This window comes from Ornithorhynchus anatinus, chromosome X1, assembly GCF_004115215.2.
Source record: "Ornithorhynchus anatinus isolate Pmale09 chromosome X1, mOrnAna1.pri.v4, whole genome shotgun sequence".
Taxonomy (NCBI): domain Eukaryota; kingdom Metazoa; phylum Chordata; class Mammalia; order Monotremata; family Ornithorhynchidae; genus Ornithorhynchus; species Ornithorhynchus anatinus.
In genome coordinates this window covers 106,785,126-106,812,990 of record NC_041749.1, presented here as the reverse complement: position 1 = coordinate 106,812,990, position 27,865 = coordinate 106,785,126, and the positions used below count along the sequence as shown (strand labels likewise).

General features: G+C 62.8%; 2 protein-coding genes across 2 annotated transcripts in view; one reads left to right on the top strand and one right to left on the bottom strand.

Moving 5' to 3' along the window:
• The first annotated feature begins 1,480 nt into the window (after window positions 1-1,480).
• On the top strand, window positions 1,481-15,101 carry LOC103168707 (CACN subunit beta associated regulatory protein). The gene is made up of 11 exons (XM_029051122.1): window positions 1,481-1,660; window positions 6,701-6,773; window positions 7,031-7,176; window positions 7,419-7,480; window positions 7,792-7,954; window positions 8,156-8,330; window positions 8,745-8,900; window positions 9,219-9,411; window positions 11,219-11,402; window positions 12,138-12,789; window positions 12,889-15,101. Exons 2-11 carry the CDS (start codon window positions 6,726-6,728, stop codon window positions 13,534-13,536), a joined length of 2,427 nt encoding a protein of 808 aa, XP_028906955.1. The 5' UTR covers window positions 1,481-1,660; window positions 6,701-6,725; the 3' UTR covers window positions 13,537-15,101.
• Window positions 15,102-15,892: 791 nt separating this feature from the next.
• The window catches only part of STK11 (serine/threonine kinase 11), a 64,413-nt gene continuing 52,440 nt past the window's right edge, over window positions 15,893-27,865 (bottom strand). Inside the window, exons 10-11 of the mRNA XM_029051252.2 lie at window positions 18,027-18,278; window positions 15,893-16,533 (exon numbers count right to left, since the gene is read on the bottom strand). Coding sequence (XP_028907085.1) covers window positions 18,067-18,278 — 212 coding nt within the window. The 3' untranslated portion in view covers window positions 15,893-16,533; window positions 18,027-18,066. The remainder of the gene's footprint in view (window positions 16,534-18,026; window positions 18,279-27,865) is intronic.

The following is a 27,865-nucleotide window of genomic DNA, read 5'->3' as shown; positions in this document are numbered from 1 at the left end:
CTACTTTCCCTCTCTTTCCCGGGCGCGAGGAGCCGGCCGCGGCCTGCGAATGGGTTAATCTCCTAGCGTAGCCACGGCACTTGTCATTGGATGAAGGCGGAGAGGGAAGGGGACCGAGAGGGAAGGGGAAAGGGGCGGAGCCCCGGGGAAAAGTGGGCGGAGGACGGGCGCGAGCCTTTCCCAGGGTGGCTGGTTCCGCGGCGCGGGCGCTTCGGGGCGGCCTCCAGCCGATCGTGGGAAAGCAGCCGCAGCCGGCCACCGGTTTTGTGGGGAAGGCCCCCCCCCCCCGGAGGCGGTTTAGTTAGACGCACGGGGACCCAGCTAATCTCGGGGACGAGGGCAGGATCTGGTCAACCTTCTCCCGTGCCGCACCCGCCCCTGCTCCCCCTCCCGCTCTGTACACCCGCCTCGATGCAGATAGATGGAGACTGACCAGCTGGTTCTCGGCCAGTTCCTTTACTGGGGGGAGAGGAAGCAGGGCCGGGGGCGGAAGGGGGGACCGGTCTACGGGGGAGGCCAAGCGCTTAGCGCGGTGCTCTGCCCACGGTGACCGTTGATCGATTGAGGGACAGGGACGCGGGCAGGGGGCTGTTCGGAGCTGTAGAAGAGGAAGGGACGGTGGCTGTCTGAGAGCTTTTTGGGGGTATCGGAGGTAGAGTAGGGGCGAACTGGGATCTCCGGGTAAGGGGCGAGGGAGGGGTGTCTCTAAGCGCCGATCCTTCTCCCAAGGAAAAGGAGCGGGGGCTCCGGGGCTGAGGGGTAAAGGTGACACTTTGAGGCTCACCCACTCGTTGTACCCACGGGACCATCCGAGGAACGGGGCTGCCCGACTTCTCGGTACCCAGCCTTGCGGAAGGATGATTGTTTTTTATCAATAATACTAGTGTATTCGTTAAGCGCTGACTACGTGCCAAGCATTACACCGAACGCTGGGGTAGATGCAAGATAGTCAGATCAGGGGGCCCAGTCCCCTTCCCCGGGCGGGGAAGTGGAAACGGGAGTCTGAGTCTCGGCGCGTCGCCGGAGCCCGTTGGGATTTGGGGGAACACGGCCCCAGAGGGGTTAACCAGTCGACGACCTCCCCCTGGGGGGGGGGCGGGGGAGGGGAGGAAAAGCGGGGGGGGGGGCGGGGGCGGGCCGGCTGCAGATTTTTGAATGGTGCATTCCGGGCGGGCGAAGCGAGCAGGGTGGCAGGGGGCGAGATGATGCCCGTTTTCCCGTTTTGGATTTTGGGGGTGACTTCACTTCTCCCATTCTACGGGGCCTCGGCTTCCACCGGTCCCTCGGTGCACACCTCTTTCTACCGCCCCCGTCACCGCCCTCCGGCTCATCTTCCCTCCCCCTTTCTCCGCTCCGGCCCGCCCCTAAATGTGTGTGCGCGTATATGTATGTATGTTTCGGCCCACGTGACTCTTCCCCCTCCTCCGCGCCCCCCCCCACCCCCCCGTCCCTGGGCTCCGGGCGTGGGTGGGATCCGAACCCTCAAAGATTTCATTCATAAATCCTCCGCCTTTTCCAAATCCAAAAAATTAAGGTGCCGGAGATCGCCGGGTCCCTTTTCGACTCGGCGGCTGCTCCTTCGTTTCCTCATCCCCCGTCTCCCGGTCCCCGACCCCTCCTCTCCCGCTCCGTCCATGGACCGCAGGGTTTGCAGCTGAAGGTGAGTTCCGGCTCCTCGGGGGCTGCCGGAGCCCACCGGGGTCGGGGTGTGGCCGGCGACGATGGGCAGCTCCCTGCTTTCGGAGCGTGGGTCTTGTCCTGCGTCTTCTCGCCCATGTACGCCGGGGCGTTGGTGCCGTTTAGCTCGCCCCCCGCCCCCCAACATTTCCCTTCCCAGTAGACCCCTCCCACTATTGCAGCCTGGGGAACCGGCCCGGACCACCCTCCCTCTGCACGCGTGTTCGTCCCGACTTGCGCCCAGTGGGGGGTGGGGTGGGGAGGGTCTCGGCTTCGAGCGCAGCTCCTCGCCCGCGAGAGGTGGGGGGGGGGGGCTCGGCTGCATTCTCGGCCTGGGACGGCGTCGAGAGCCCCAGCCGGCGACAGGTGCTGGGAGCGAGGAGAGAACCCCAGCGTCCCGGGCTCGGGGACTGTGGAGCCAGGGGATCGGCTGGGGCGGGAGAGAGGAGCGGATCGGAAGGGAGGGCCATTCCCTAGGGGTTTTGGTCTCCGCGCTCGCCTCTCCCTTTTCCCGTCCCCCTCTTTCCCCATCCCCCTCTTTCTCCACCTCCATCCACCGGTCGCTTTGACCTGGTTATCAGCCTAGGAGAGACCCGACTTCCTCGCTCGGCACGATCCCGTCGCTCCCCCTCCCCCACGGGTGTACTGAGGGAAGCTGGAATAAGCCAGATTTCTCCTTCCTCTCTCTCTCTCTCTCCCCCCCCTCCCTCGCTCTCGCTCTCTCTCTCCCTCACTTTTTCTCTCTCACTGGGGGGCACTAAGGAAATCCCTCTGGAGCTGTACAAATATGGACAGAGGCGGTCACTTCAGCGTTTGGGGGTGGAGGAGAGGGAGGGGGCTGGGGGAAGGATTCTGAACCCCAGATTCGCCCGTGTCTCTGACCTTTGCGAGTTACATAGACTCCAGTGCCGTGGAACCCGAGTATCTTACCCCTGCTTGACTCCCTTCTCCTCCACAGAGGGGTGGACCCCGGGGACGTGCGTGTGTGCCCGCGTGAAAGATATGGGCGGGGGTGCTAAGGCAGTTGGATTTAAGGTTGGGCCTAAGAAGAAGAGGATAGATATCGAAATGCCAGGGGGTTTTCTGTCGAGATTCAAACGCTGGGAGCGGAGGGTACTCTCTCTTCTCCCTTTACCTGGCCTATCGTCCACGGTGAACGTCCACGGTGAAGAGCCACCCAAGAATTCCCTGCCCGGCAGAGACCAGCTCAGCAGATGATAGGTTACACTGGGCTTCTTTGACCCCCAGATTAGGGTTCAGACCTCCAACTGCAGAGAGAGGAAACTTCCTCCTTTCTGGTATTGAATTTCTCTGAGTGGGGGTGGGGGTGAACTCTGGGCAGGCATCCCCTAAATCTGGAGCCCCCTCCAGCCTTCCAATGAGTGGCAGGGCCAGAGCAGATGTGCCCAGCCCCAGAAGCTGTCTGTCTCTGTTGCTCTCTTTCCTCCATCCCCTGGTCCCAGTCACAACAGTAGGGAAAGAGGAAAGAGGGAGACCTCACATTACACCCCCCACATACATCTGAAAAATCCAGCCTGAGTAGATGTCAGTAGTAGGGGTGGAGGGGTAGATCTCTGCAGACATAGAAAGGAAGCCTTGGAGGGGAAAGGTACTGGCTCCAAACCGGCAGTCCTTAAGGGGGTGTATGCCTTAGACACCCCCTCCCACCCCCCCCCCCGAATCTGGCCCAGGAAAGGAGGCCTTGTACCAGGATTCTTCACTGGAGATTTCAAAGTGCCAAACTGAACTCTTTCCCCCACTCCCACTGATTCCCTTGAGGTCCCCAGTCTTTCCCATAGCTGAGTCCCAGCTCTGAGAGGAGAGGTTGTAATAGGGGGACAGGAGAGCTAGAGAGAGCTGACGTAAAGGGGTTGGGAGACCTTTGGACTGAGGGAGATGGGAGGGAGCTGCCCCGGAACAACAGCCCCAACGTCTGGAAGGATGGTCCAAGCTGCTTGCGGCTCTGGCCCCAATGTTGGGAACGGCGTGAGAGATGATCACTCTCGACTCAGCTCAAATCTGGGTCAGGGGAGTATTGTAAGAACTGCCGGCTCCTTCGGCCGTTAGATTCTCCCCTGGTTGGCCCAGTCAGATTGCCCTGTCCGTGTCCCCCCTCCCCCTCGTCCCCCCCCCTCATGGATGAGACTGGGCTAGGATGGCAAAGGAGGCTGGGAGAGTCTATTTGTGTCTTCCCTTCCCTGCGGGTGGAGGGGGAGAGGGGAGAGATCTCTTTTGGGGGAGGGGGAGACAGCAGGGAGGGGAGAGAATGGGTAAGGAGAGAGAAACACCCTCTCCCCATCCCTCCGGCTTGGGTCGATCCAGTGCCAGTGCTTAACAAATATACCATTAAAAAAAAATCCAGGATTGGGAAGGGGAGGTGGGAGAAAGAGGGAAATTTGGAGATGTTGCATGGGCCATTCCTAACTATGAAGATGGGGGACCAAGAGGACCACTGTCAACCAGATCTTCTAAGCTGCCTGGTGCTGCTGTCAGAGACAAGAGTCCTGGGCTGGACAGGCCAGAAAGGAGCCCGATGACAGGGAGAGACAGAGAGAAGTGATAGGCAGACAGACAGACATCGGGGGAGGCAGAGTTAGAAAGAGAAGGCTCAAGAGGGATTTGAGCCGTAGCAAGCAGTCCGTGCTGGATCATGAGAAGGAAGGATAAGGGTGAAGAGAGGAAAGTCAGGGGTGGCTGATGGTCCATCGCTGATCACGAGGACAGAGATTCAGGAGGGCCACCGTCACCCAGTTCCTCCAATCGTCCTGGGGCTGCTATCAGAGACAATCTTGGGCTGGACAGGTCATGGTACTGAAACGGCCGTGTAAATGGGCTACTGCAGAGTGGCCTAGCCGGGGGCTGAGGCTGAGGGAAAGCCAGCAGGAAAAGAGGGATTTCCTCTCCCCCTCACCCCCAACGTCCTGACCAAGATGGGGTGGCCTTCTGAGCCTCAATTCCCTCTCCCCCCCACTCCTACTGCCAGCTGGGGCCCCGGCATCCCCTGGCCCCCATGGGACCTGGGGGCCCTGGCAACCCCTCTCCCCCGACACAAGTACAGCCTTGTTCCCTGGACCCGTCACCATAGGAACCAGGCTCCCGCGGGGGGACAGGAACAGCCGCTGCATTCATCTTGCCTGGCGGGGTCTCCCTTCCATGCTCCTTCGCCCCCCGCCCCCCGTCTACTCCCCATCTTCCCCCTGTCCTGGGAAAGACTCTTGTGCCTTACGGCCCCACTGCGTTTCTGGATGAGATGGAGAAGGAGGCGCCCTCAAAGTGAGAGTGAGGAAATCTGGGGCTAGGGGGGCTGGGAGGAGAAGGATTTCCCCGGCTCCTGTTTCCCTGGCTGGTGGATATCCCTTGTGCCTCTCTCTGTTTGCTCTCTCCCTCCAACCCCCGATCTGTCCTAGTGCTTCCCGTCCCCACTCGTCCCTTCCTCTGGTACCCACAAGGGCCCGGGGGGAAGACAGAATCCCTATGCTTGACACAGATGAGGGCTGACTGCCCCTGGCTCTCCCCGTGGTGGTGGTTGGGGGGGGAGGGTGCTGAGGAGCCTAGGAGGGGAAATCCCCGGCTCCTCCCCCGCTCTAGTGGGCTTGGGGAGACGCCAGGGCTCTGAGCAGAGGCAGCTGGTCTGAGCGTCGTCTGCTCCTCGCTCCTGGTGAGGGGAGGCTACGATGTCCTCCACGCAGGAGTTGAAAGTGAGGGGGGGGGGGGTCCCCACAGGGACCCACCAGGGCACAAATCCTTCATCTGGGGTGATGTCCCTCATCCCCACCCCCCGCCCCCCGCCGGTGTCAATATCATCCACTCCAGGAGCTGTGAAGGTGGGAATGCGGGGACCCACCAGGAGGCGATGTTGCAGGGTCCCATTACAGCCCCCCTCCCCCGAGCATCATCTGGGGGCAGCTCCGGTATCTACTTAGGGAAGTACATTCTCTTTTTGGAAGTGAGGAGAAACCCATCAGTGGGGAAAAGATTTTAGAATCTCCAGCCCCCTCGCTGGTCACCTCACTGGTATTGAGACAGAGACCGTTGGGGGTTGTCTCGATGGGCAAGGTAGAGAGGGCAGATTTCCCCAGATGAGGGATCCTGGAGCCAAGGAAGCGGTGAAGGATATCAAAAAGAGTCGGGTGGGGGGAGACCCCTCCCGGAATCCAGCTGTGTTTTTGGAGGGGAGCCAAGCCGGGGAGAGGGGGAGTGTCTCCAGGGAAGTCAGGACTCCGAAGGTTGTCTTGACTCCAGCCCTCTCCCCTATCCGAGCTGTCTTACTGGCTGTCCCTCTTGCACTTTCCCCCCACCCGTCCCAGCCACCTTCCCTCCCTTCATCTCTCTCTCTCTCCCTCCCGCCTGCTCTGAGTCACTCCCCGTGTGGGTTTGAGTGCGGGAGCTGCTAGGAGGCTTTATTTTGAGCCTTTCTGACGAGGGGCGGGCCGGTGGGCGGGCGAGAGAACTGAGGGAGCTGGGCCAGGAGCAGGCTGCCTGTGGGGCTCCCCGGCCTCGGGAGGAGGAGAAGCAAGAGCTGAGCCAGGGTGAGGGGAGGGTGGCGGGAGGGGGTGGGGGGAGGAGGAGGAGCCGAGTCTTCCTGGGGCCCATGGGGGTACCCCGGGGCCAGAGCGGGATAGCTGGGGGGAAGGGGTGGAGATGGGGGTAGCGGCCGGGGGGCGGGGGGGCCGAGAGTGGGTCCGGATGGGGAGGAAGCGGGCAGCTAGCGGCCGGTGCCGGCCCCGCCGAGCCCGGGCCCAGCCGCCTCACGCTGCCCCAGACGCTTGTTTTTCTTCCTGGAGCCGGTGCCTTCTGGGGGCGGTGGATTGAATTGCTCTGGAAATTAACTGAGAGGCAATACAAAGAGGATGAGGATGCTTGAATGGGAGCCAAACCAGAGGCGTTAGGGTGGTGGGGGATAGGAATAAAACAAAACCCCAATTGCGAGAGGAGGAAGGTCGGGGTGGGGGGCTGGGGCTGGGCGGGGCAAGGAGGGCGATACCGACGATCCCCTGGTAACCTCCCTGCTCTCCGTTCCCAGGCCTTCTCTCCAGCCGGGCCGGACCATGAGCGATGACTTAACTTTTTGGGAAAACACCACTGACAGCCCCACGGTGAGTGCTTCCCCTCCCTCTGCAGGCCGACGGGGAGGGGGGGGGGGGGGAGCGGCAATGGCCCAGCCTCCCCCCACCACGTCAGCTGTCTGTCCGCCCCCTCCGCCCCCCACCGGGCAGAAGCCATCCTCCAACACAGTCCCCGGGCCTCGTCGGGGGTCTCTGGGAGGAAAGGGGAAAGGGACTGCCCTTCTCTCCCTCGGGCTCACCGCTCTCTCATCCCTTTCCCTTTCCCTCGCCCCTTGTGATGGCCCCAGACGGTGCCCGGCGAGGTGGGCACGCAGGATGGGTACGTGCTGCTCCTGGTGCTGCTGTCCATCTTCATTGGGGGGACCCTGGTCCTGCTGTCGGGAATCCTGATCCTCTGCCGGCGCTGCTGGGAGACGGACCGCAGGTATTCCAGGTAGGAGGGGCTCCCCGCGCCTCCGCCCCTTCCTCCGTTTCTGGGAGCCGGGGGAGGGGCCGCCCTGGGGCCGACAGGGCTGACCCGGGGTCAGGGCTGGAGGACCGGTGGGGCAGCCGAGGTTCCGCTCCGAAGGGCAGCCAAGCGAGAGCCACGCTGCTGGGGAATCAACGTCCGTGTCTGGTGGGGGGGGGGTGTCTCTCTCGCCCTCCCCTCCGGCCCCCCCCGGGCTGTTCCCGCAGAGCCAGCGATGATCCGGAGAAGACCACCGCCACGTACCTGGATGACTCTCAGCCGGCTCAAGGTCAGGGCTCCCTCCCACTCCCAGATCTGCGCAGTCCCCGGCGCTCCCCCCTCCCCCCCCACCCCCCTTCCCCAATCCGCTCGGTTCCGGGCATGTAAGTCTCCCGGGCTCATGCCGAGGTTGCTATGGAGATTCATTTCCTGTGTCATTTCTTAGGAAATGGTGGCTAGGGTGGGGTGGGGGGTGGGCGGTTGAGGGGTAGGTGTGTGGGGGAGACCCCCCAGGGAGAGGGGGAGAGGAGGAGACGGAAAGGAGAGCTGCCACCAAATGAGATCTCCCCCGACCCCGTCTTCCCATCTCCCCATCTGCAGATATCACCATCAAGGTGGACGATCCCGACTGCTTATCGTCCTCCAGCTACCGGGATGTGGAGACCGAGCGCTTCCTGTCCACCGGCTCCACTGGCCGGCGTGTCTCCTTCAATGAGGCCGCCCTCTTTGACCAGAGCAAGAAGGCGCAGGAGAAGGGGAGGAGGTAGGGGGTTCGGCGGGGCGGGGGGACGGGGGGAGAACCAAAGCGTCACTTACGGGGCGAAGCCGACCTGACCCGGGAACGAGGACCACAGAATTTGAGGGGTGCAAACGGGCCGCGGCGGGTGGGGGACGACGACAGCCGGCGGGGGCCCCGAGGGGCTGGGACTCTGAGCGGGCCTTTGCGTGGGCGTGCGTGGCACAGGTATACGCTGACCGAGGGGGACTTCCATCACCTGAAGAATGCCCGGCTCACCCACCTCCACCTGCCCCCGCTCAAGATCGTCACTATCCACGAATGCGACCCCGGGGAGAACATCCTCGCCATGAAACCCCAGCGGATCCCTCCTGCCCCCAAGCCCCACCTCTCCATCTTCCAGGTGCAGCCCGGCCCCTGGGGCTCCCCCGTCCCCTGGGGGGCCTGGTGGAATCACTCCCACTTTATCGTTGCGATGTCCCGGGGAGGGAGGGAAGGGACAGCAGCTCGCCGCCCCTCCGCCTCTCGGACGGAGGCCCCGAGGCCCGGGGAAGGCCCGGGACGTGGTCGAGGCCGAGCCGGAACGGAACCCCAGGTGTCCGCCATCCCCGTGCCCGTCATCGCAGGACGGGGAGGGAAGCGCTCGTCAGCACCCGGCCCGGGGGGGGCGGGGGGGGTCCTGAGGCCGAGGCCCCAGGAGGGGCCGGGGTCAGGGCAGCACCGGGCGGGAGGAGGGAAGCCCCCACGGCCCCGCCCGCGCCTCCCCCTTCCCCGCCACCGGCTCCCCTCACCTGTCGCCGTTTCCTCTCCCCCACAGCCTCAGCCCAGCGCCCTGCCGCTGGAGGCCCCCACCGGCCATGCCGTGTGCCCTAGCTCGGCCCTGCCCGGAGACACCTACAACTCCACCGTTGACACCGGCTTTGTGGAGACCGCCAGCCCGTCCGTCTCCATGGAGTCTGGGGAGGGCCCATCGGCGAGTGCCTCTCCCCTACCCCGATCTCTCCCGGCCCCCCTACCCCGCGGCCAGAGATGGCCGGGGCCCGGCCCCAGACAGGATCCTACCCTTAGCCCAGCAGGCGGCTCTAGGTAGCCAGAGAGGCAGCTGCCCGGACTCTGGCCCCGACGGAGCCTTTGGCTTCCTGGGCTCTTCCGGCCCCACCGGCCCCACCCCCGGGCCCCTTCGGAGCCCTGCGGTCTCCTTCGCCCCAGGGCCAGTTGGGGGGATGGAGGTGACTGGCAAAAGGAACGTGCCTGCTCACGCCCACCGCTCCCCTCCGTCCCTCCCCCCCAGGGCGATGCGGGCAGCGGGGCGGGCGATGGTGGCAGTGGGGAGGAGGCCTCCCCGGCACCCGGCCAGGGCACCGTGCTGCAGTTCTTCACCCGCCTGCGGCGCCATGCCAGCCTAGAGGGCACCAGCCCCTACTTCAAGATCAAGAGGTGGACGCTGAAGACCAACCAGCGGGCGTCGAGTCTGGACACCAGAGGTTTGTGGCGCCGGGGGCGCTCCTCCCCTCCCCCCCCCCCGCCCCCCGGCGAAGGGCGAGCAGCTCACCGCCAGTGGGTAGCCCACGGCCCTATTCGCCGGGTGGGTTTGGAAGGGCCCGGCCCAGGGAATCAGAGTCCATTTGGATTCGGGCTGGCCCTCAGTAGTCCCCAGTGTGCAGTGGGACCCTGCTGTGGTCTCTGACTCCTCTCGGCCTCCCGGCGGTGGCCGGGGGCAGGGCGCCTGCCGGCAAGAGAGGTGAAACTGGGGTTGGAGCTGGGCTTCGATGCCCGGGACCGCCCAAGATGTCAATCGGGAGATTGGCCCCGGCTGTCCGCCCTCTCTCCTCCTTTTGCTCCCTGATTTTCTCCGGCAGGGTCAAGGCCACGGCTTGGATGGCCAGGGGCAGGGGAGGGGACGAGGCTGAAGCCGGCGAGCAGGAACCACTAGGTCTACGTCCCTGCCCCCCCGCCCGCCCCCAACCCCCGCCCCGGGGCAGCGCTCCCCAGACCCCCTGCTCAGGGCCGCACCCCCAGCTCCGGAGCGGAAATGATGGGTGGGAGAGAAGGTGTGAGGGCCACCTCTCCCCATCCTCCTCTCCTCTCTCATCTCTGAGATGTCTTTGAGAGAGCCATCTCCACAAAGGGGACCAGTCTGAGATCCTGACAACTGCCCAGACCTCTATGTGTCCACTTTGGAAAGTGGCCACGGGTAATCCACGAACTCCCAGTTGCTCCCCTCCCTCCACGTGCCCGAAGTCCCCAACCGGGGCCCAAGGCACTCCGCCGTTTTTGTGTCATCAGTCTTTTTGCGTTATCCACTCTACCCCTCCCCTGGCGTAGATAGGCAGGCATCGAGTGGACTGTCGTTTGAGTGTCTCTAGCAGCTTTTCTCCCTGGGCGACTCCCACATCCTTTGCCAATCTTACGTCATTTCTCCTCCCAACATCCCTGGGAGTTGGGGCAGGAGGCAGAGGTTACTCTCTCCCTCTTGTTAAAGGGAGAAAACTGAGGCTCAGAGAGATTGAGTCCCAAGGTCGCCCAGCGAAACGGGCAGGAGGGGCCAAACATTCGTTCGTCAGTTGAAGGATGACTTCTCTGGATGCGCAAGTGTGTGTGTGCGTGCGTGCACGCGCGCACCGGCCCGCGTGTGCCTGGTCAGAGCCGAGTGTTTCCTTTCGGAGGGGGTGAGACGGGGGAGGCGACGGGATTTAGGTTTGACGACGTAACGGGCCCCCTAAGCAGAGAGCGGAAGGGTGGAGTGTGTCGGGGGGTGTCCTTGAGCATGGGGGAGTGCTGCTTCGGGTAGGGGGTAGTCCGTAGAGTTGGGGACCGGCGTTGGAGCCGGCCGACCTGGCATTGGCCGTGTTCGGGTGAGCTGTTGGCCTGACCCCGCTCCAGAGGTCGACCCTTCCCAGCCGAACCAAGATCCCAGACCAGGCAGGCACAATCATCTGGTTTGGGGAGACAACTGGGGCGCAAGGGTCGCCCTCGGTTGCCCTCCGGCCCCCTGCGCCGGGTGGCCGGAGACACGGGTGCTCTGGCCTCGGCCGGGTTTGGCGGGGGTGGGCGGGGGCAAGTCCCCCATCGGCTCCCTCTGCTGGGACGTTTTAGGGTTTGGGGAGCGCTAGGCTGGTAAATTTGGCTCCCCGACCCCGCTGCAGAGCTCCAGTGGATTCAGCCTCCTCCTCCCCAGCTGGAGCCGTGGGCCGGGGCTTGCGGTGGAGGGATACCGGGGGTGGGGGGTGGGGTGGGTCGACGGCCACTTCACCGCCCCGTCGCTCCGGCGGCCCCCCCGCCCCCCCCCAGGATCCCCCAAGCGGCACCACTTCCGGCGGCAGCGGGCAGCCAGCGAGAGCATGGAGCAGGAAGACCGGGCCCCCGCCCAGGTGGATAGCATCCAGTACATCGCCCGCACGGAGCACGTGGCCTTTCAGGCCCCAGCAGGCCCCTTCCTGGCGGCCCCCGCCAGCCCCCCACCCACTCTCGGCAGGTATTCTTCTGTAGATAGAGGGGACAGGGTGGACCCAGCATGCCTCCCGGGCCGGCCGGCCAGCCAGCCAACATATCCTCTCTGCAGCCAGCCCAGAGCCAGGTCGGGGGGGAGGGGAGGGGGGTGCGGCTTGGCCAGGTGCCGGTCCGATGCCCACACCGACGCGGATCCCCGGTGGGGTTCGGCCATCCCGGGAGGAGGAGGAGGAGGAGGAGGAGGAGGAGGAGGAGGAGGAGGGCAAGTCGTTGGCAAGCCACCCTCTTTCCTGGGGCCGGCCGCAGAGGGGCGATCCCTGGAGGGGGGTACGGGTGTGAGTCCCTCCAACCCCGGGCCACCTGGGGGTGGGGGACGGGGCCCGGCTCCTCCAGTGCATATCGGAGGGCTTCCTAGGCCCGGGCGACGGGCTGGGGCGGCTGCCACCCGTGACCCGCTCCCAGGCCGCCCGGCGGGGGAGATCTCCATGCATGGGGATCGATCGGAGGGGCGTGAGGGTGCACGTGTGCGAGAGAGAGAGAGAGAGAGAGAGAGAGAGAGAGAGCGCGTGGGTGCGGCTCCCTGGCAATCGATCGATGAATGGTATCGATTGAGGGCGTGCTCCGGGCGGAGCACCGAGGGGTGGGGAAGGTACGGCGGAGTAAGTGGAGCCGGGCGGTCCCCGGCCTCGAGGAGCTTCCAGTCAGGCGGGGCTGGGCCCTGCCCGGATGAGGCGCTGACGGGCGGGGGTGGTCTTGGCAGGTTAGAGAAGGCGGAGGCGGCCGCGGTGGCAGCAGGAGCCCCCGACGGCGGCCCCGAGTCCCCGGTGGAGAGAAGCGGCGGTAGGACGGAGCGGCGGCGGCAGGAGCGGGAGCGGGAGCGGGAGCGGCGGCTGGAGCAGCAGTGGCTGGAGCGGGAGCCGGAGCGGGAGCGGCCGGAGCCGGAGCGGCCGGAGCGGGAGCAGCAGGAGCGGCGGCAGCAGCAGGCCCCCCCGGCGACGACGCCCACCCCCACCATCTACCGGGACATCTGGAGCCTGCGGGCCTCGCTGGAACTGACGGCCGGCTCGGACCAGGGCGGGGCCAACAACGACCGGGACTCGGTGCGCAGCGGCGACAGCGCGGGGTCGGCCGGCGGGGGGCCGGCCGGCGACGGGGCGGGGGCGGGGGGTCCGGCGGGCTCCTCCCCGCCCCCGGACGAGCCGCCGGCCCGGCCCAAGCCGGAGGAGGGCGACGCGGGGGCCCGCAAGCTGCTGCAGATGGACAGCGGCTACGCCTCCATCGAGGCTCCCGGGAGGGGAGGCGAGGAGCCCCCGACGGCCTCGGAGAAGCGATTCTGCTTCACCCGGGCCGGCCGCACGGGCACCGTGTTCGACAGCTTCGAGGCGGCGGCGGGCCTGGCGGAGGAGGAGGAGGCGGCGGCGGCGGCGGCGGCGGGCGTCGTCGACGACCCCCGGGCCGCCCCACCCGGCCCCCGGGCCCGGCCCCGTTCCGGCCGGGGCCCGGCCGCCGAGGCCCGGGCGCCGGAGGGGCCCCCGGCGCCGCCGCGGCGGGACTACAGCATCGACGAGAAGACCGACGCCCTCTTCCACGCCTTCGTCCGCCACGACCCCCGCTTCGACGAGGCCCCGGCCCGGCCCAAGCACCGGCCCCGGGCCCACCCGCGCCGCCAGTGGCAGAGGACCCGGCAGCACAGCGACCCCGGCCTGCGCCACCCCGCCGCCCTGGAGCGCCACCGGGTCCCCCCGCGCCGGGGCGACAGCGTCGGGGGCCAGCCGGAGCCCCGCGCCCGCCGCCCCCTCCCGCGCATCGTCAGCTCGGGCGACGAGGAGCTGGGCGACGGGGCGGCCGCCGGGGGTCCGGATCGCTCCCCTCCCCCGGCCCTCCCCGGCCCCGGCTCCGAAGCCGAGATCCCGGCCATCGAGGAGGAGGAAGACGGGGGCGGGGGGGAGGCGGCCAGGACCGCGGGACCCTACGGCTGTCCGGGTTCGGGCCACTGCCGGGGCCCCCCGGGCTCCCCCGGGGCCGAGCTGCTGGCCAAGGTGGCCGGGGGGCTGGAGGACAGACTCTTTCCCTGCTTGACGAAACCCGCCGAGAGCCCCGAGCCCACCGTCCTCCTCGCGGCGGCCGCCCCCACCTCCCCAGACCACAGCCCTGTGTAGTCGGGGGGCCGGGCGGTGGAGGCCGCCCCGTTCTCCCATCGATCGATCGATCGATCGATCGATCGATCGGTCTCGACGGTGGGGCGGGGGGGGCGGGGAGGGAAGGAGGGCGGGACTGCATTAATCCCATTTCACCGCTGCACCTCCTGCCCTCCTACCCTGCGCTCCCTGATCTTGGGGGTGGGGGGACACACAGTTGTTCTCACAGACGTGCCCCGTTTCCCTCCACCCCCTCGCCCCCCACCCCCAACCCTCCGGGAAGGGGGAGGGGTGTTGGTTTGAAGGGACCGCCCTTCCGCCCCATCTCAAACGCTGCAGAACCCCAGCGTTTACCTCACATCGTGGACTGGTGTAGCAGACACATTCCCCGCGCCGCCCCCCCCCCCCCCCCAGCCCCACGCTCGCACACGCTCATTTCTTCATGTGGGTTTTTACAAGCAATAACCTCCCCTTCCCTTGCCAGCAGTGGAAACTCCCCCCCCCCCCCTCCCCCGCCCCGGGCCTCCGGCCAGGGGGCATGGGCGGAGGGGGAGCGGGCCCAGGGCCTGGGGTCGCAGGCCAGGCGTCCCCGAACTCTCCTTTCCCCCATGCCAACTTTCCATCGCCTGGGAGGGGTCGGGGAGTCAGGGGCCGGGGCTGGCAGATAGCACAGAACGACTGGCTCGGGGACCCGATTTGGGGTCCTTCCGGTTCCGCTCAAAAGCTCTCAGGTCTTGGCTAGCAGGAAAAGCAGGGAGTCGGTGGCGTCGCTCCTCCCGTTCCGTCCCAGCTCCGCAAGGACAGTGGTCAGAGGCCCGGGTTTGGCTGCTGGGATTTCACCCTCTCCTCGCCCCGGCCCCTCCCCGCCGCCCCGCCAACACCATCGTCCGCCAGCCCGGAGCGGGCCCCAGCCGTCAGGTGCCTTCTGTGGAGCCGTCCTCGCCGCTCACCCTTTCCTTTTCGCCCTGGGCAGGTCCCAGGAGGGAAGGGCTGAGGGGGGGCCGGGGGAGGGGAGGAGGAAGTGCCGTGGCCATCCCGAGCCCCCTCTCCCCTTCCCCCCTCCCCCGACACCTGCTCTAACCCCCTGCCACCCTCCCCGTCCCGGTCCGGCCCGTTCTCCGCTGCTGCTCCCGAGGTCCGGCCCAAAACCTTCGGCCCGGCTCTGTTAGCCTGCGCTCCGGCTCCCCCGCCCGGTTTAAATCCTCCCCTCCTTTGTTGAATGAACAAATGGTTTTGTGTTAACTTATTAATTTATTTCCTACGTCCCGGCTCGGTGGCGGCCAGATGTGTGTTTCCAGCAGCGTCGGGCAGAAATCTCTCACCCAGCACGGTGTGGGCCAAACCCAACCAGAGGGGGAGGCGGCTCCTCGCCCTCCCCCGTGCGCCGAGATCCGCCCGCCTGGCGCGCCGCCCCCCCCTCCCGCCCCCCGCCGTATCACTCTCTCGCGTTTCGACTTCTGCATGTGAACGAACGTGTGGCGAGGGCCGTTCTCATCTCCCTCCTACTGTTAGTGAGTCGCCATGGGCCAAAGCACTGAAAAAATAAGATTAGTTTTTAAATTTAAGTAAAAAAAAACCTAGACAGACCGTCTCTCCTCTCTCCTGAACCCGGTCGTCCTCACGTGGCGTCGGGGCCGGTCGCGGCAGAGTCGGGGAAGGGGGCCCTCGCGTGGCATCTCCCCTTTTCCCGCCGGAGCCGGGTGGCAGGGGGTGGAGGCGGACAGCTCCACGTCGGATGTCGCCCTCCTGTCCGGCCGGCGCTGGGCACCCAGCCTCTGCTTCTCTGGTTCGGCGCTCGGGGGTGGGGGAGGGCAGAGGAGGGATGGAGAGTGAAGGGCCCACGGATGGGGGGGTGGGCGGAGGTTACGACCCCCGTGGCCCCCAAGGAAAATAGAGTGACCGGCCGGTCCGTGTCTGGCTAGAGTGTCACGGGGGCTGGGGTTTTTGGGGCAGTGGTGGGGGGAGAGAGGAAGGGGCTTAGTCTGACCGTCCTCTACGACCCCCCGTGCCCGCCACACGAAAGAGTGGGTCGAGGACGTGCCAGGATCCGGGGATACAGCTGTGCCTAGGTCTGGGTGGGTGGCCACCTCTGTCCTTTTCCAGTGACCGCTTGGGCCTTTGTTTCCAAACATAGGAGGGACGGGTCCTGAACCCAGTGGAGACCATTCGGGGCCCCCCCCCGCAGCCCGTCCCGGCCCCAGACAAGGAAGGGAGGGCGAATCCGGGGAAGGGCAAGGACCCAGACCTCTGCCCCGCTAAGGACCGGCAACCAGGCCAGCTTGGGCAAGTTGGGTGCCCCACCCACCGGGGACTGACCCCTACTCCAGTCCCCGAACCCCCTCGCCCCCACGATTAGGCCCGACAACCACAGCTCCAACACAGCTCTCCGTTTTATTTTTTTCCTTTTAATTAAAAAAAAAAAAGGAGAGAGAAAGAAAATAATTCCAGGCCCTGGGCACCTCTCCCCTCTACCCCTTGCTCAGCCCTGTACAGCATGCAACGTAGTTTAATAGGAAGTTTTTTTTAATACCTGTTGCTTTTTGTGGGGTTGTGGTTTGTTCGAAACACATAACGATGTGGAGAAAAGTCTCTAATATATTGCAAAGTAAAAACAAAACCCAAGAGAGATACCAGTAGTCTAAAACATAAAGTGCATTGAGATGGCTTTGCACAAAAAAGTTTTACGCGGCCAGGAGAGGAGCAGGAGCCGTGAAGAAGAGGGCCGCCCGCCCTGGTTCGCTCTCTCTGCCCCCTGCCTCACTCTGGGGGGGATGCAGAGGGGGAAAGGGGCAGTGCCCAGTTGTGAACTTAAAAATGAACTTGGTGGCCATTGGCCAAAGGGAACATCTGGCGCCCGACTCCTCTTTGCGGCCCGGGACCGGGGGTCAGCGGTCCCCCGCTGACCAGAGAGAACGGGGGGGGCTTCGTTCCCGGAAGGGGGTGGGGGAAATCCCCCAGGTCATCTTGCATCAGTTGGTGGTCAGACACACTTGGAACGTCCAAGGACACTGCGCCGGCCTGAGGGGGACAGAGGGGAGAGGAGCGATTACTTTAGGTTCGGGGGGAAGAAGGCGAGGGGGAGGAGATTGGTCTTTACCCAGTCCCGTCCCACCCCTCCCTCCGTCCCTCTCCTCGCGTTGGCTGTCCTGCCCTGGGGAAGCCAGATGGTTCAGGGTGCCCAGGCTTCAGGTGTGTGAAGGCTGCGGTCCAAGGACCTCGGTGGGGGTGAGGTCGCAGGGTGCACCTAGTGCAGGAGTCCAGATGACTCCCACCTCCCACACACCATCTGTCCCTTGGAGCTCCCGACCCTCGACCTGAGGATCTCAGTGCGGGTGGGGTGGTGGAACCTCGGATGGAGCCGGGGCGGGGTGGGGTGGGGAGGGAGAGAGGATCGTCATCTGAACTCCCGGGGCAGAAAGCCCATTTAGAGTTGGCGGTAGGGAGGAGAGGGACAGCCGCGATGGCACGCGAGCAGGGCCAGGACCGTCCGACTGCTCGCCCTCTCTGGTGGCGGGATGACTCAGCCGGGCCCCCGCCGTACGGCCGCGCGCGCGCGCGAGCAGGCAGACCGAGTCAGCGCTCTGGTGGCGATGAGATGATTGGGATTTCGTCATCCACCCCCGCTCCCCCCCACCCTGCGTCTCCCACCCACACAGAGACGCACAGTCAATGGCGAGCGGAGCGTGGGCTTAACTCTTTCCTGGAAATGGGGCTCGGATCGGGGAGGGTGGTGAACTTATGGCGGGACTGGTTGCGGGGGGTGGGGCCGGGGTGGGGGGGAGAGAAGGGAGGGAGCACCCCTGCGCTCACCCCTTTCCTGGGCACCTGAAAACAGATCTCTGCGAGGAACGGGGAGGGAAGCGTGGAGAAAATAGGAAAGACGATTGGGGCTAGAAATACGGCTCCCCTCCTAAGCAGCGGGAAGTTGGTGGGGTTGGGGGATGGTTGGTCAGAGCCCAGACCTTGAGAATCCGACGCCAGCCAGAAGGTCGGCTGCCACCTCGGGACATTGGGAAGCCCCCCACCTTATCCCACACCATTGACGGAGTGAGGGCAGAGATGCCAGACGGCCATAGGGGCGATGGGGGTCGATACCTGCGCACACAGCCTGGGTTCCCAGCTGTGTGTGTGTGTGTGTGTGTGTGTGAGAGAGAGACAGAGAGAGAAAGTGAGTGTTGCGTGTGGTCACTGTTCCCGCTCCAACAGCCACCCGGGCCAGACTCCTGGCCTCACTCCCCCTGGGGTTCCGAGACCCCAGAATGGGGCGGGGGGGGGCGGTCTCTGACCCCGTTAGCTCCGAGCAGCCTGCTCGCCTCCACAGCCCACGCTACTTGCCGCACCTGTAAGGGCCTCCTTCCCTTCCCCGGCTCTCCTTGCCTTAACAAGGCATCCAGGATGGGTTTAATCCCCTTGTCTCAGAAGCCCTCGCCCTTTTAACCCTCTTCATCTAGCGTTCTTGGACCGTCTAGCCGACCCAGGCTCTCTCCAGCCCCCTCCCATCCAGGACTCACCTGTGAGGGCGGCGGCCTCCCTCCTCCGCCCAGGAAGGGGTCACTGCTGCTTGCAGGCCGAGAGCCGGCGGATCTTGCTGCTGGAAGAGGAAGCCTTGCGGGAGGGGTTGGAGGAGGCGCTGGCCCTGCGCTCGGCTTTCGATTTGGTGCTCAGCTGGGCGGTCTCCGTGCCGTTCATGCACACTGGCTTGGGTGGTTCCTGGCTACCAGGGCCCGGTCCATTCTGACCGGGCTCTTCATCAGGCACCTGTCCTGGAAGGCAAGCAAAGCCGGGTGAGCGTGGGGGACCATCGACCAAGAGTTCCAGCTCGGCCTCGCTGCCCCCCCCCGCCAATCCCACGTGCCGCCCTGGTCGCCGCAGCTCAGGAGGGGAACCCGGATGGGGGACCGAGCAGGGCCCAGGACAGCCGGGGGACGGAGCAGTCGCCCCGCGGGGACAGACGAAAAAGGCTGGGACTCTTCCGGCTGGAGAGATGCGGGCCGGGAGGGGACGGGATTGACCTCGACAGGATCATGGGGACGGCGGGCAGGGCGGAGGGCCAAACGGGGGGAAGTGACGTTCCTCAGATCTCCGGGACGAGGGGGTGCCCGTGGAAATTTATGGGTGGCAGGTGGAAACCGAAGGAAGGACACCTCTTCAGCCGGTGAGGGGTAAGGAGATCAATCGGGTGATCAGTGGTGCCTAACGCAGGCTGAGCACTGTACTTGGCAGAGCATATGAGAAGCATGGGATGTGGCCTCTGCCCTCTAGAAGCTTCCAATCTAATAGGGGAGACAGGTGGACATAAATTATTTACAAGTAGCGGGAGCAGGAGGATGGACAAGGCTTTAAACCGGTAATAGCACGAGTAAGGAAGATGAAATATTTATTTGTCTAAGTGAATACATAAGTAGCATACGGAGACTTTGCCTCTCCATATATTGAGATGCACATCTCAACACATCTCACGAGCGTTGCGGATGGGTGTAAAACACCTAAGCGAACAGGGCGGCTGTTGGGTTGATACGAGCTGGGACCATGGGAATTAACCAGGGAGGATCTCTGGAGGAGGCGGGATGGAATTTGTGCCCCCGGGATGTGGTACAGGGAGGTCTAGGGGAAAATGAGGGGCGCCGGGTGGCCCGTCCCTAAACCATGAGGACCAACGTCCGGGAGGGCCACCGGCACACGGTTCCCTCGAGCGTCCCGCTGCCACAGATCAGAGTCCCAGGCTGGACCTGACTGTGAGTCGGGACCCGGCTTCTGGTCAGCTTAGAGCCGGTGCTCCCCAACCCTAGGGGAGACAGCACAGTCCTGTTGGTTTCTCACCGCCCCCCCCCCCGCCCCCTCACTCCCTGGAGGACAGTCACAGATGGCTTGGACCCCCGAAACCTGCCCGCCCCCAGCATCCCTCGACTCAGCCCAAGGCAGGATGATTGCCACAACCGCCTAGACTTGGGAGAAAGTTGGGCCCCCTACAGGAACCGGTCACCTGGCTGAGCGGGACCATTCAAGCAGGAGCCGGGCACCAACCGGGTGCGAGCTGGGCTTGGGGGGTGGGAGGGTTATGGGAAACCCTTGCCAGGGGGACTGGGGAGACTGAACGAATGAAAGCCGTAGGACCTCGATGGTGCTCAGAACCTCGGGGGAACCCAGATCCCCTAGGCTGCCTGCGATCTGTGCTGCCCAGAGCCAGGCATGGGGCCCCCAGTGCCCCCCCCCCACCCCCTCCCGCCCCCACCCTCTGCCAGGCATCCTCCATGCCCTCCAAGATCATTTCAAACCTGCCCAGAACGTCCTGTTCTGGAGGATCTGGAAGATGAGTCACTGATGGCTGCAAAGTGAGCGGGTGTCATTTGGTGAGGCTCAGCAGTTCCCCCTCCAGGCTGGCTGGGCCCGAGGCACTGATTTCCCTTCCCCCAGCCTCAGTCACGGGAGTCTCGGGGCAGGGACCCTCAGAGGATGCCTCGCACCCGGCCCCAGTCGCGAGGCACTTCCTGCCCGGCCGCCGGCTCACCCACCAAGGTCCCCCGGGGAAGGATTACTGCAGCCAGCGGGCAAGGGGTCCAGGTACGACCCTTCGATGCCGCCTGGTGCCGGCCCGGGGCCGGCACCACCGCGAGCAGCTACGGTGGTACAACACTAGCTCGACCCGTGTTCTGAGAAGAGGTCCAAGGTCCTCCGTGCTGAGGCTGCCTACTGGACCGATGCCGTTTGTGTGGCTTGGTTCTGAGACTTCTCCAACCCCTCTCCCTCACGGGCTGGTCCAGGGTGACAGGGCGGAGTGAGGGATGCAGAGTTTGTAGGGTCAAGGCGCAGACTTGTTTTTTTTCCATCTTCTTCACCACAAGCAGGGGAAATGGCCACCGCTGCCCAAAGGTTCTCCTGTTACAGGGCGGATTGCGGGGCTGACCCTCAGCAATACCGCCCTGAGTCAAAAGGGCCCAATCCCACACTCAGAGAGAGAACAGGGACCCTCTGTGGCCCGGGGCTACCTGTCTCCTCCAAACTGGTCCCGGAACGCTGAGCTCCTTCCCACTCTTCTGGCCCGAGGGTCTGTCCGTCTTGCTTCCCTCTGCACACCCCTAAGCACGGAGCCCCCACGGAAGGGCGGTGGGAGAGCCCAGCTGGGCCGCCTGATGTGACAGGGAGGGCCCGGGGGACCTCGGCTGGCCGAGCGGGGAAACCGAGGCTTTACCAGGTTTCCAGCCCGATTCCCTGGCAGTCGGGAAGTAGGGCAGAGTCGGTCCCGGTAGGCAGGACTCCCCAAGGGAGGTATCTGCCGCCGTCTCGGTGCCCTCGCTTGGACCCGGGCAGAAGGCATTTCACTGGAGTCTGGAGCAGAGCTCCCTGGCCTTGGCGCTACCTGGCTGTGAGCCAACCTAATTAAGCCAAGTCAGATAAAACCCCAATCCTCTTCCTTTCCATTCTGCCTGCCACCCTCCCCAACCGCCCCACCGCCCCCCGCCCCCCCCCCCCCAACGTGTGGGGGAGGACGGAAGACAGAAAGGGCGGAAACAGCACATCCCAGGAAATTTCTCTGGGTAATGAAGTAGGAGATAGGGAGAGAAAGAGAGTTGGAGAGTGAGACTCACACGATACACACAGACAAGGACAGTCAGCGAGAGAGACACGCACCAGCACACGGGCAAGGACAGAGAGGAAAAAGGGACACAGAGAGAGGGAGCCAACAAGATCGGGGGAGAGACAGAGAGAGAATCAGAGAGCGAGAGAGAAAATGGAAGTCCATTTCATCCGCCCTCCCTTAATGGCAGCTGCCAGAGCTCAATTAGTGAAAACGCAAAAACGTAACTCTGAAAATAGGCTTTTCATGCCCGTCACTGCCACCCCCAAAGGAGCCCATAACCCATTGTACCACGTCCATTAGCGCAGCCACAACCGTCTCCCAGCTCCCGCTCTGGCTGAACCAAATGCCGCCACAGCCAGCGGACGCTTGGGGGGTGGACAGAGGCCGGCCCCGTGGCCCAGCCCGGGTACGCGCCGTTTTCCCGGACACAAAAGCCGGTGAAAAAACAAAACCAATGCGGAAAGGGGCTCATGCGTTCGGCTTCCACATATGCACGGCCGCCCGCCCGCGCCCCGGAAACCGGCTGTCATTAAAGGCATCTCGGGAAGGACTGGGCGCCCTTATTTTTAGACGCTCGGGGCCGTAGCTTTTCTAACCCCGATGGGATCAACCGAAGGCAACAATGAGGACCAAAATCCCCAAACCTTGTACCTCGCCACCAGGCGGGGCAGGAACTCAAGAGACTTAACTGACCCGGGGTCTTGCCCCTCTCGTTCTGAATCCAAATCCCACCTCTGCTTGCGATTCACTCGCTTTTTCACATGGTTCCATCGATTCTGAGCTGCTCGCGGGCTGCTTTAATCAAACGGCCACTGCGGGAGAAGAAGCCCTCTTCGGGGAGGGGGCTCCTCGCCGAATAGGGTTTCTTCTTAGATAACAAGGGCCCCCGTTCCTCCCCCTACTCCTCTCAGCTCGGCCTTCTGCTTCAACCTCCAACCCGGAGGCTGCGATTCACCCCTTCGCCACCCCCAGAGCACTTGGGTTCAAACTCTTATACTATGTTGCTTCCCTTAGCTGTAATTTATTTTAGTGTCCATCTCCCCCATTAGATCGGCAGCTCCTTGTGGGCAGGGATCGTGTCTCCCACCTCTATAGGATCTGACCTCTCCCAAATGTTTCACACCATGCTCCAACCACAGGCAACGCTCACCCAATGCCGCTGATCTGACTGGCCCTTGCCCCCCACTCTCCCTCCTTCACACCAAAACAGGCTGGGCCTTTGAGGGCCCAAGTCTCCCCTCCTAACAAGAGGCCCGAGCGGCTCCTCCATTCCAAAAAAACCCACAAACAGCCACATTTCTGGGTCGATGATTAACCCCAAGCCCCGGCATCGGGCGCTGTGGGAAACTCCAGACATCCAATTCAGGGGAGAAGTCCTCTCCTCTCCTGCCAGACAAGCCCAAAGACACCTCCTCCACCCCCAACTCGCCAACTGTGGGCAGGCACAAACCCAGCTTTTCACTCAGTCCCTTATCCTGGACAGACTGGATCAGTGGCCCCCATATGGGCCCTCATTTCCTATGGTTGAAAACAATGGGGGAGGGTTTCAAGTGCTCTATCTGCCCGATGGGAGGCTGAATGACATTAACTGAGACCCTCCCCGCCCCCATCTTCGGGATCAGGGGACAGTAGGACGGGGCAGGGGATCAGGACACCGGGCCGGTGGAAGGATCGTCATTCCCCACCACTTGGGCCTTAAAAACAAGCTGGATGGCTCCAACTTCCAGCTTCAGGGACCCAGAGGTACACTCCTGCCCCAGAGGCTATATGATGGGGCGGTGGTGGGCTACTGAGCAAACGCTCCACTTTGCCCTCCCCCCCCCCCCCCCAAAGGGTACAAAGGTTCTCTCCCTTCTTCCCCAAGCCCTAGGATGGATGGATGAATGGACAGACAGATGGGCAAGGGCTGGGGGTAGTGGCTCTGTGGTATCTCTAAGATGCCTTCCCTGAGCGTCACTGAAAGCAATATGTCCCTTCGGAGCTGAGGGAGCAGAAAGGGACGTGGTTCCCACAAACCCGCTCCCTGCACTGATCTCAGTCCAGCTCCGGGCCCAAACCAGCCTAAGTCCGGCTTTCCTTTCAATAAATCAACCAGCAGGATTTACTGAGCACTCATTATGTGCAGAGCACTGTACTAAGTATTTTTTTCCCCTTCTAATGGTATTTGTTAAGCACTTACTATGTGCCAGGCACTGTACTAAGCGCTGGGTAGATAGGAGGTGGTCAGTTTGGACACAATCCCCACCCCAATGGTGCTCACAGTCTTAACCTCCATTTTACAAATGGGGTAACAGAGGCCCAGGGAAATGAAGTGACTTATAGACACAAGGGATAAGTGGCAGAGCCGGGATTACAACCCAGGTCCTTCTGACTCCCAGGCCTGTGCTCTATCCACTAGGCAATGCTGCACTTGAGAGAGTACAATCCAACAGATAGGAAGACCTGATCCTTTGCCCACAAGGAGTTTACAGACTACAGAGGCAGACTGTTTTGGTCATTAAAACCACTGACAGAGGAAGCGGTGGAGTATAGGGATAGGGACAAAAACGCCATGGGGCTGGGTGAGTATCAGAGGGCTCACACGCACAGGTGATGCAAAAGCAGCGCGGCTATGGAGCACGGGCCTGGGAGTCGGAGGACTTGGGGTCCAATCCCAGCTCTGCCAAAATGCTTGCTGTGTGACCGTGGGCAAGTCGCTTAACTTCTCTGGGGCTCTGTTCTGATCGCCCTCTTCCTGTGAGCCCTGTACAGAACAGGAACCGTATCCAACCCGAACATCTTGAATCTAGAACAGTGTCTGACACATAGCAAGTGCTTAACAAATCCCCCGCCCGCCCCCAGCAGAAACAGAAAAACAAAAAACTGAAAACACAACAAAAAACTCCCCTCCAATGCCTGCTGCTGTTTTTGCTGCCGTCATCACACCTCCAGATCCGGTCAGAAGTGGCCAGGCCTCCATATGCCCCCTCGGCCTTCCCCACAGAGCAATCTGGGGGGGGGGTGCGCTAACTTGAACGGCGTCCAACTCAGCTGAGGGGCCCCGAGGCTTTCACTTGGCGCGTCGGCATTTGTGTCGTTAGCTTCGCTCTTACTCCCCAAGGTTAAGACTAAGAGAGGCGGGTCCAGCTGAACAAAACAAGGAATATACCGGCTTTGCAGGCGGAGGGTTTGGAGAGGAAATCTCTCCCCACCCCCAAAACACACACACTCCCCGGTGGGGAGAAAGGAGTTTCTCCTCCCGACTCCACTCGCCTCTTCTTCTCTTGGTGGGAGGGCATCCTAGATGGGCTTAACAGCTTCCCAATAGCGGGGGTGAGGGGAAATAAGGGTCGCACACCAAGATCTCATCTCCTTCATTCCTCCCCAGTGAGGATCGGATGGTCGGAGGGATCCCGGTGCCTGCTGGGGGAAGCTCGCGTCTGGATGTGGTGCAGACACCAGGTCGGCTTGGGGGAACAGGCCTAGCCACCCGACACCCACCCAAGGTCACAGGGCTCTTCCCGCCTCCTCCTTTCTCAGCCTGGACTTCAAATGGAACCCAGGGCCAGTGGCCCGGCTGGGGGGACGACTGGCAACGGGAGGACTTTTATGAGAAACAGCATGGCGGAGTGCATACAGCACGGGTCTGGGAGTCAGAAGGTCGGGGGTTCTAATCCCGGCTCCGCCACTTATGTGCCGTGTGACCCTGGATAAGTCACTTCACTTCTCGGTGCCTCAGTTACCTCATCTGTAGAACGGGGATTGAGACTGTGAGCCTCATGTGGGACAGGGACTGTTCCAACCCAATTTGCTTGTATCCTCATGTGGGACAGGGACTGTTTCAACCCAATTTGCTTGTATCCACCCCAGCGCTCAGTACCAGTGCCTGACACACAGGAAGCGCTTAACAAATACCACAATTTTTATTGCAGAGAAGTAGCATGACGTAGTGGATAGAGCCCGGGCCCGGGGGTCAGAAGGTCACGGGTTCTAATCCCGGCCCCGCCACGTGTCTTCTGTGTGACCTTGGGCAAGTCACTTCACTTCTCTGTGCCTCAGTTACCTCATCTCTAAAATGGGGATTGAAACCGCAAGCCCCATGCGGGACGGGGACTGTGTCCAACCTAATTTGTTTGCATCTACCTCAGCGCTTAGTGCAGCGCCTGGCACATAGTAAGCGCTTAACAAATGCCATTATTATCATCTGTGGGCTAGAAGCCAAAGACCGTTAAAGGATCTGGCTTCCTTGGCCTCTTGCAGGAGTCCAGGGTGAAGGAAGAAGCTAGGGGAAGCAACAGCAAAACGCTTCTTTATTGTATTATCCTTTTGCTCCCTTCCACGCCTCCCGTGTCTACCTTCCCCATCCTCAGCCTTTCCTATCCTCTCCCTTTCTTCTGGACTCACAATCAAAATGGTAGGGGAAACCACCACAGAAGCAGGAGTGGGGGTGTGGGAGAGAAAGATCGAAAGAAAACCCAGCAGAGTTCTTTGTGTATGGGTGGGTGGCTTTGCTTAGGTCTCCTCTCCTCAAGAGGGGGGCCCCATCTCCCTCTGCTCACACTGCTTGAATGCTGCTATTGTTTTCCCCAAGGAGCTGCTCTGGGCCAGTCTGGATCAACGCGACGCTCCTTTGGGTAGGGAGCCACTTACATTTTGGGTGTAGAGGTGCAGACAACTCCCTCCTACTCTTCCCCCCACTCCTCCCCTCCTACTCCCCTCGCACATAAGTGCCTGCATCTTTTTGTGACACTAAACTGCAGCGTTAAGGAACACAAAGAGAGATGGGAAAATCACACACATTTTCTAAAGAGCCCGGGGGTGGCGGGGGGAGGGGGCAGGTGGAGGAAGGAAGGTCAGAGCCTTTCTGGGGCTCGGATTGAACAGTCTGTGCCCTAAGGGGGCTGGGCGGGGGGGGGGGTGGGGGGTGGGGGGGGGGGTGGGGGGGACGGACCGACGGACGACAGGTGGCCAAAGCAGGCCGAGCCCCTTCTCAGGGGTTACTGCCTGACAGAGCGAGGTCATGCCGAAATCACTTCTTCTCTCCTTCTGCTTAAAATGGAGCCCCACTTGCCGAGAGGGCTCCCGCAGTGTTAGGGGACAGGTGGCCAAAGCAGGCCGAGCGCCTTCTCAGGGGTTACCGCCTGACAGAGCGGGGTCATGCCGAAGTCACTTCTTTTCTCCTTCTGTTTAAAATGGAGCCCCACTTGCCGAAGAGGGCTCCCCCAGTGCTAAAGCCTCGGACGGCAGGGAGCATCAACAGGTCGCAGTGGGGCGAGAGGGACGAGGAGAGGAATAAGACCGACACGGTTTTCAACTCTAGCCACGGGCGCAGTGAGAAAGAGTTGAGATGATCCCGGAATCAAGCCAGCTGGGAGGCTCCCCGGGGCTTTTGTGGATGGGGGGAAGGGAGGAATGGGGTGTTCTGGTCTGGTAAAGCAAGTATGCAACTGAGGGGGAGGAGAGGAGGGAGGGGCTGGCAAGGTAACAGGGAGGCTGCTTGGCCCAGGCCTGGTGGGCAGGGGCCACGGAAGGGGAGCCCGAGCTTTAAGATCTCTAACTCTCCCCCTTCCCCCCTAGCCTGGCGCCCACCCACCCCTCCCCCCGCCCCAACCTTCCTCTAGGACTTCCTCCCAAGGAGACAGCACAAGTCTAGACAGTTGAAAGGAGCAGGTTTCTGGGTGGTGATGGTTGGGGGCGGGGGGGGGGGGGAGAGGGAGCGGAGGGGTCACGGGCCTCCGGAATCTGGAACGCTCAGCCAGACGGCACAAGGGATCTGCTCCCCCTCAGACCGTGTTCATCTGAGCCACGTGACTTAAACATCAACCCGCTCTCCTAGAAGGAAGGGACTGAAAACATTATAGCCCTGATCAAAGGCTCAAATTTCTCCATTCTCTACCCGGCACCTTTTTTCTTCTTCTCCCGGGACCCGACTTCTTTGAAGGGATCATACTGGGAAGGGAATGGTAGGTGTTCAATAAATACCATTCCTCCTCCCGGCCCCTGCTGCTGTCTAGTGTAAGGCTCCTGTCCTAGAGAAGGTGAAGCGGATCTGGGGGCTCTGCACATACCACTGATTGACTGATTAATTGATCGATTCTCTCCCGCCGTCGAGCTTCTGAGCGTCAAGGAGTCTCCAGGCCCAACGCAGCCCACCTGTCTACCCCCTTTTGCCCAAAGGCCTCCCTTGCAGAATCCCAAAGGGAAAGAAGAGTCAGGATCCCAGTTGCCAAAGGGCAAACTTGATCCCACCAGCCTTTTGGTGGCAATACCCACCGTGACCACCCAGTGCCCCCAGCCCTTAGTCCAGAAGCTTGGACAAGATGTTCCCGCCCCCGGCTACCACGTCTGCTTGGGGGCTGAGGCCCAGAGCGCAGGCCAGCCCTAGAGTGGTCCTCTGTATCCTGTCTCCTTCAGAGGGGCGTCGCACAAAGAGGCCTGAGTTCGAATCTGTTCAGTTTCAGACTGATCGGGGGTGGGGAGGGCCCTGACCCGGATCCGCTTCCCAATTTCTAGGACAGACGTCTCCACCAGATAGGGGCAGGAACGGGAATAGGAACAGTACTAATAATAGTAATGGGAGAACACTCGAACAGCCAGGGAAGGAGGCAGGTTGGTGATCTCCAAATGGCCTGAAGAACCAAAGATATCACCTGCCTTCGGAAATATCAACTCCAGTCACTGTTCCTCTTACCCTGAAAGAACTCTAATGACGTGTGTGTCTGTGTGTCTTTGGGGTCGGGGAGAGAAGCGATGGGAGATTTGCAAAATGGTTTGCCAGGGAAAATTACAAAT

Coding starts and splice junctions, on each gene's coding strand:
- LOC103168707 (XM_029051122.1), top strand. CDS start 6,726: ATGAGCGATGACTTAACTTTTTGGGAAAACACCACTGACAGCCCCACG. Junction 8,331..8,744: donor CCCACCTCTCCATCTTCCAG/GTGCAGCCCGGC, acceptor TCTCCCCCACAG/CCTCAGCCCAGCGCCCTGCC. Junction 11,403..12,137: donor CCCCCACCCACTCTCGGCAG/GTATTCTTCTGT, acceptor TGGTCTTGGCAG/GTTAGAGAAGGCGGAGGCGG.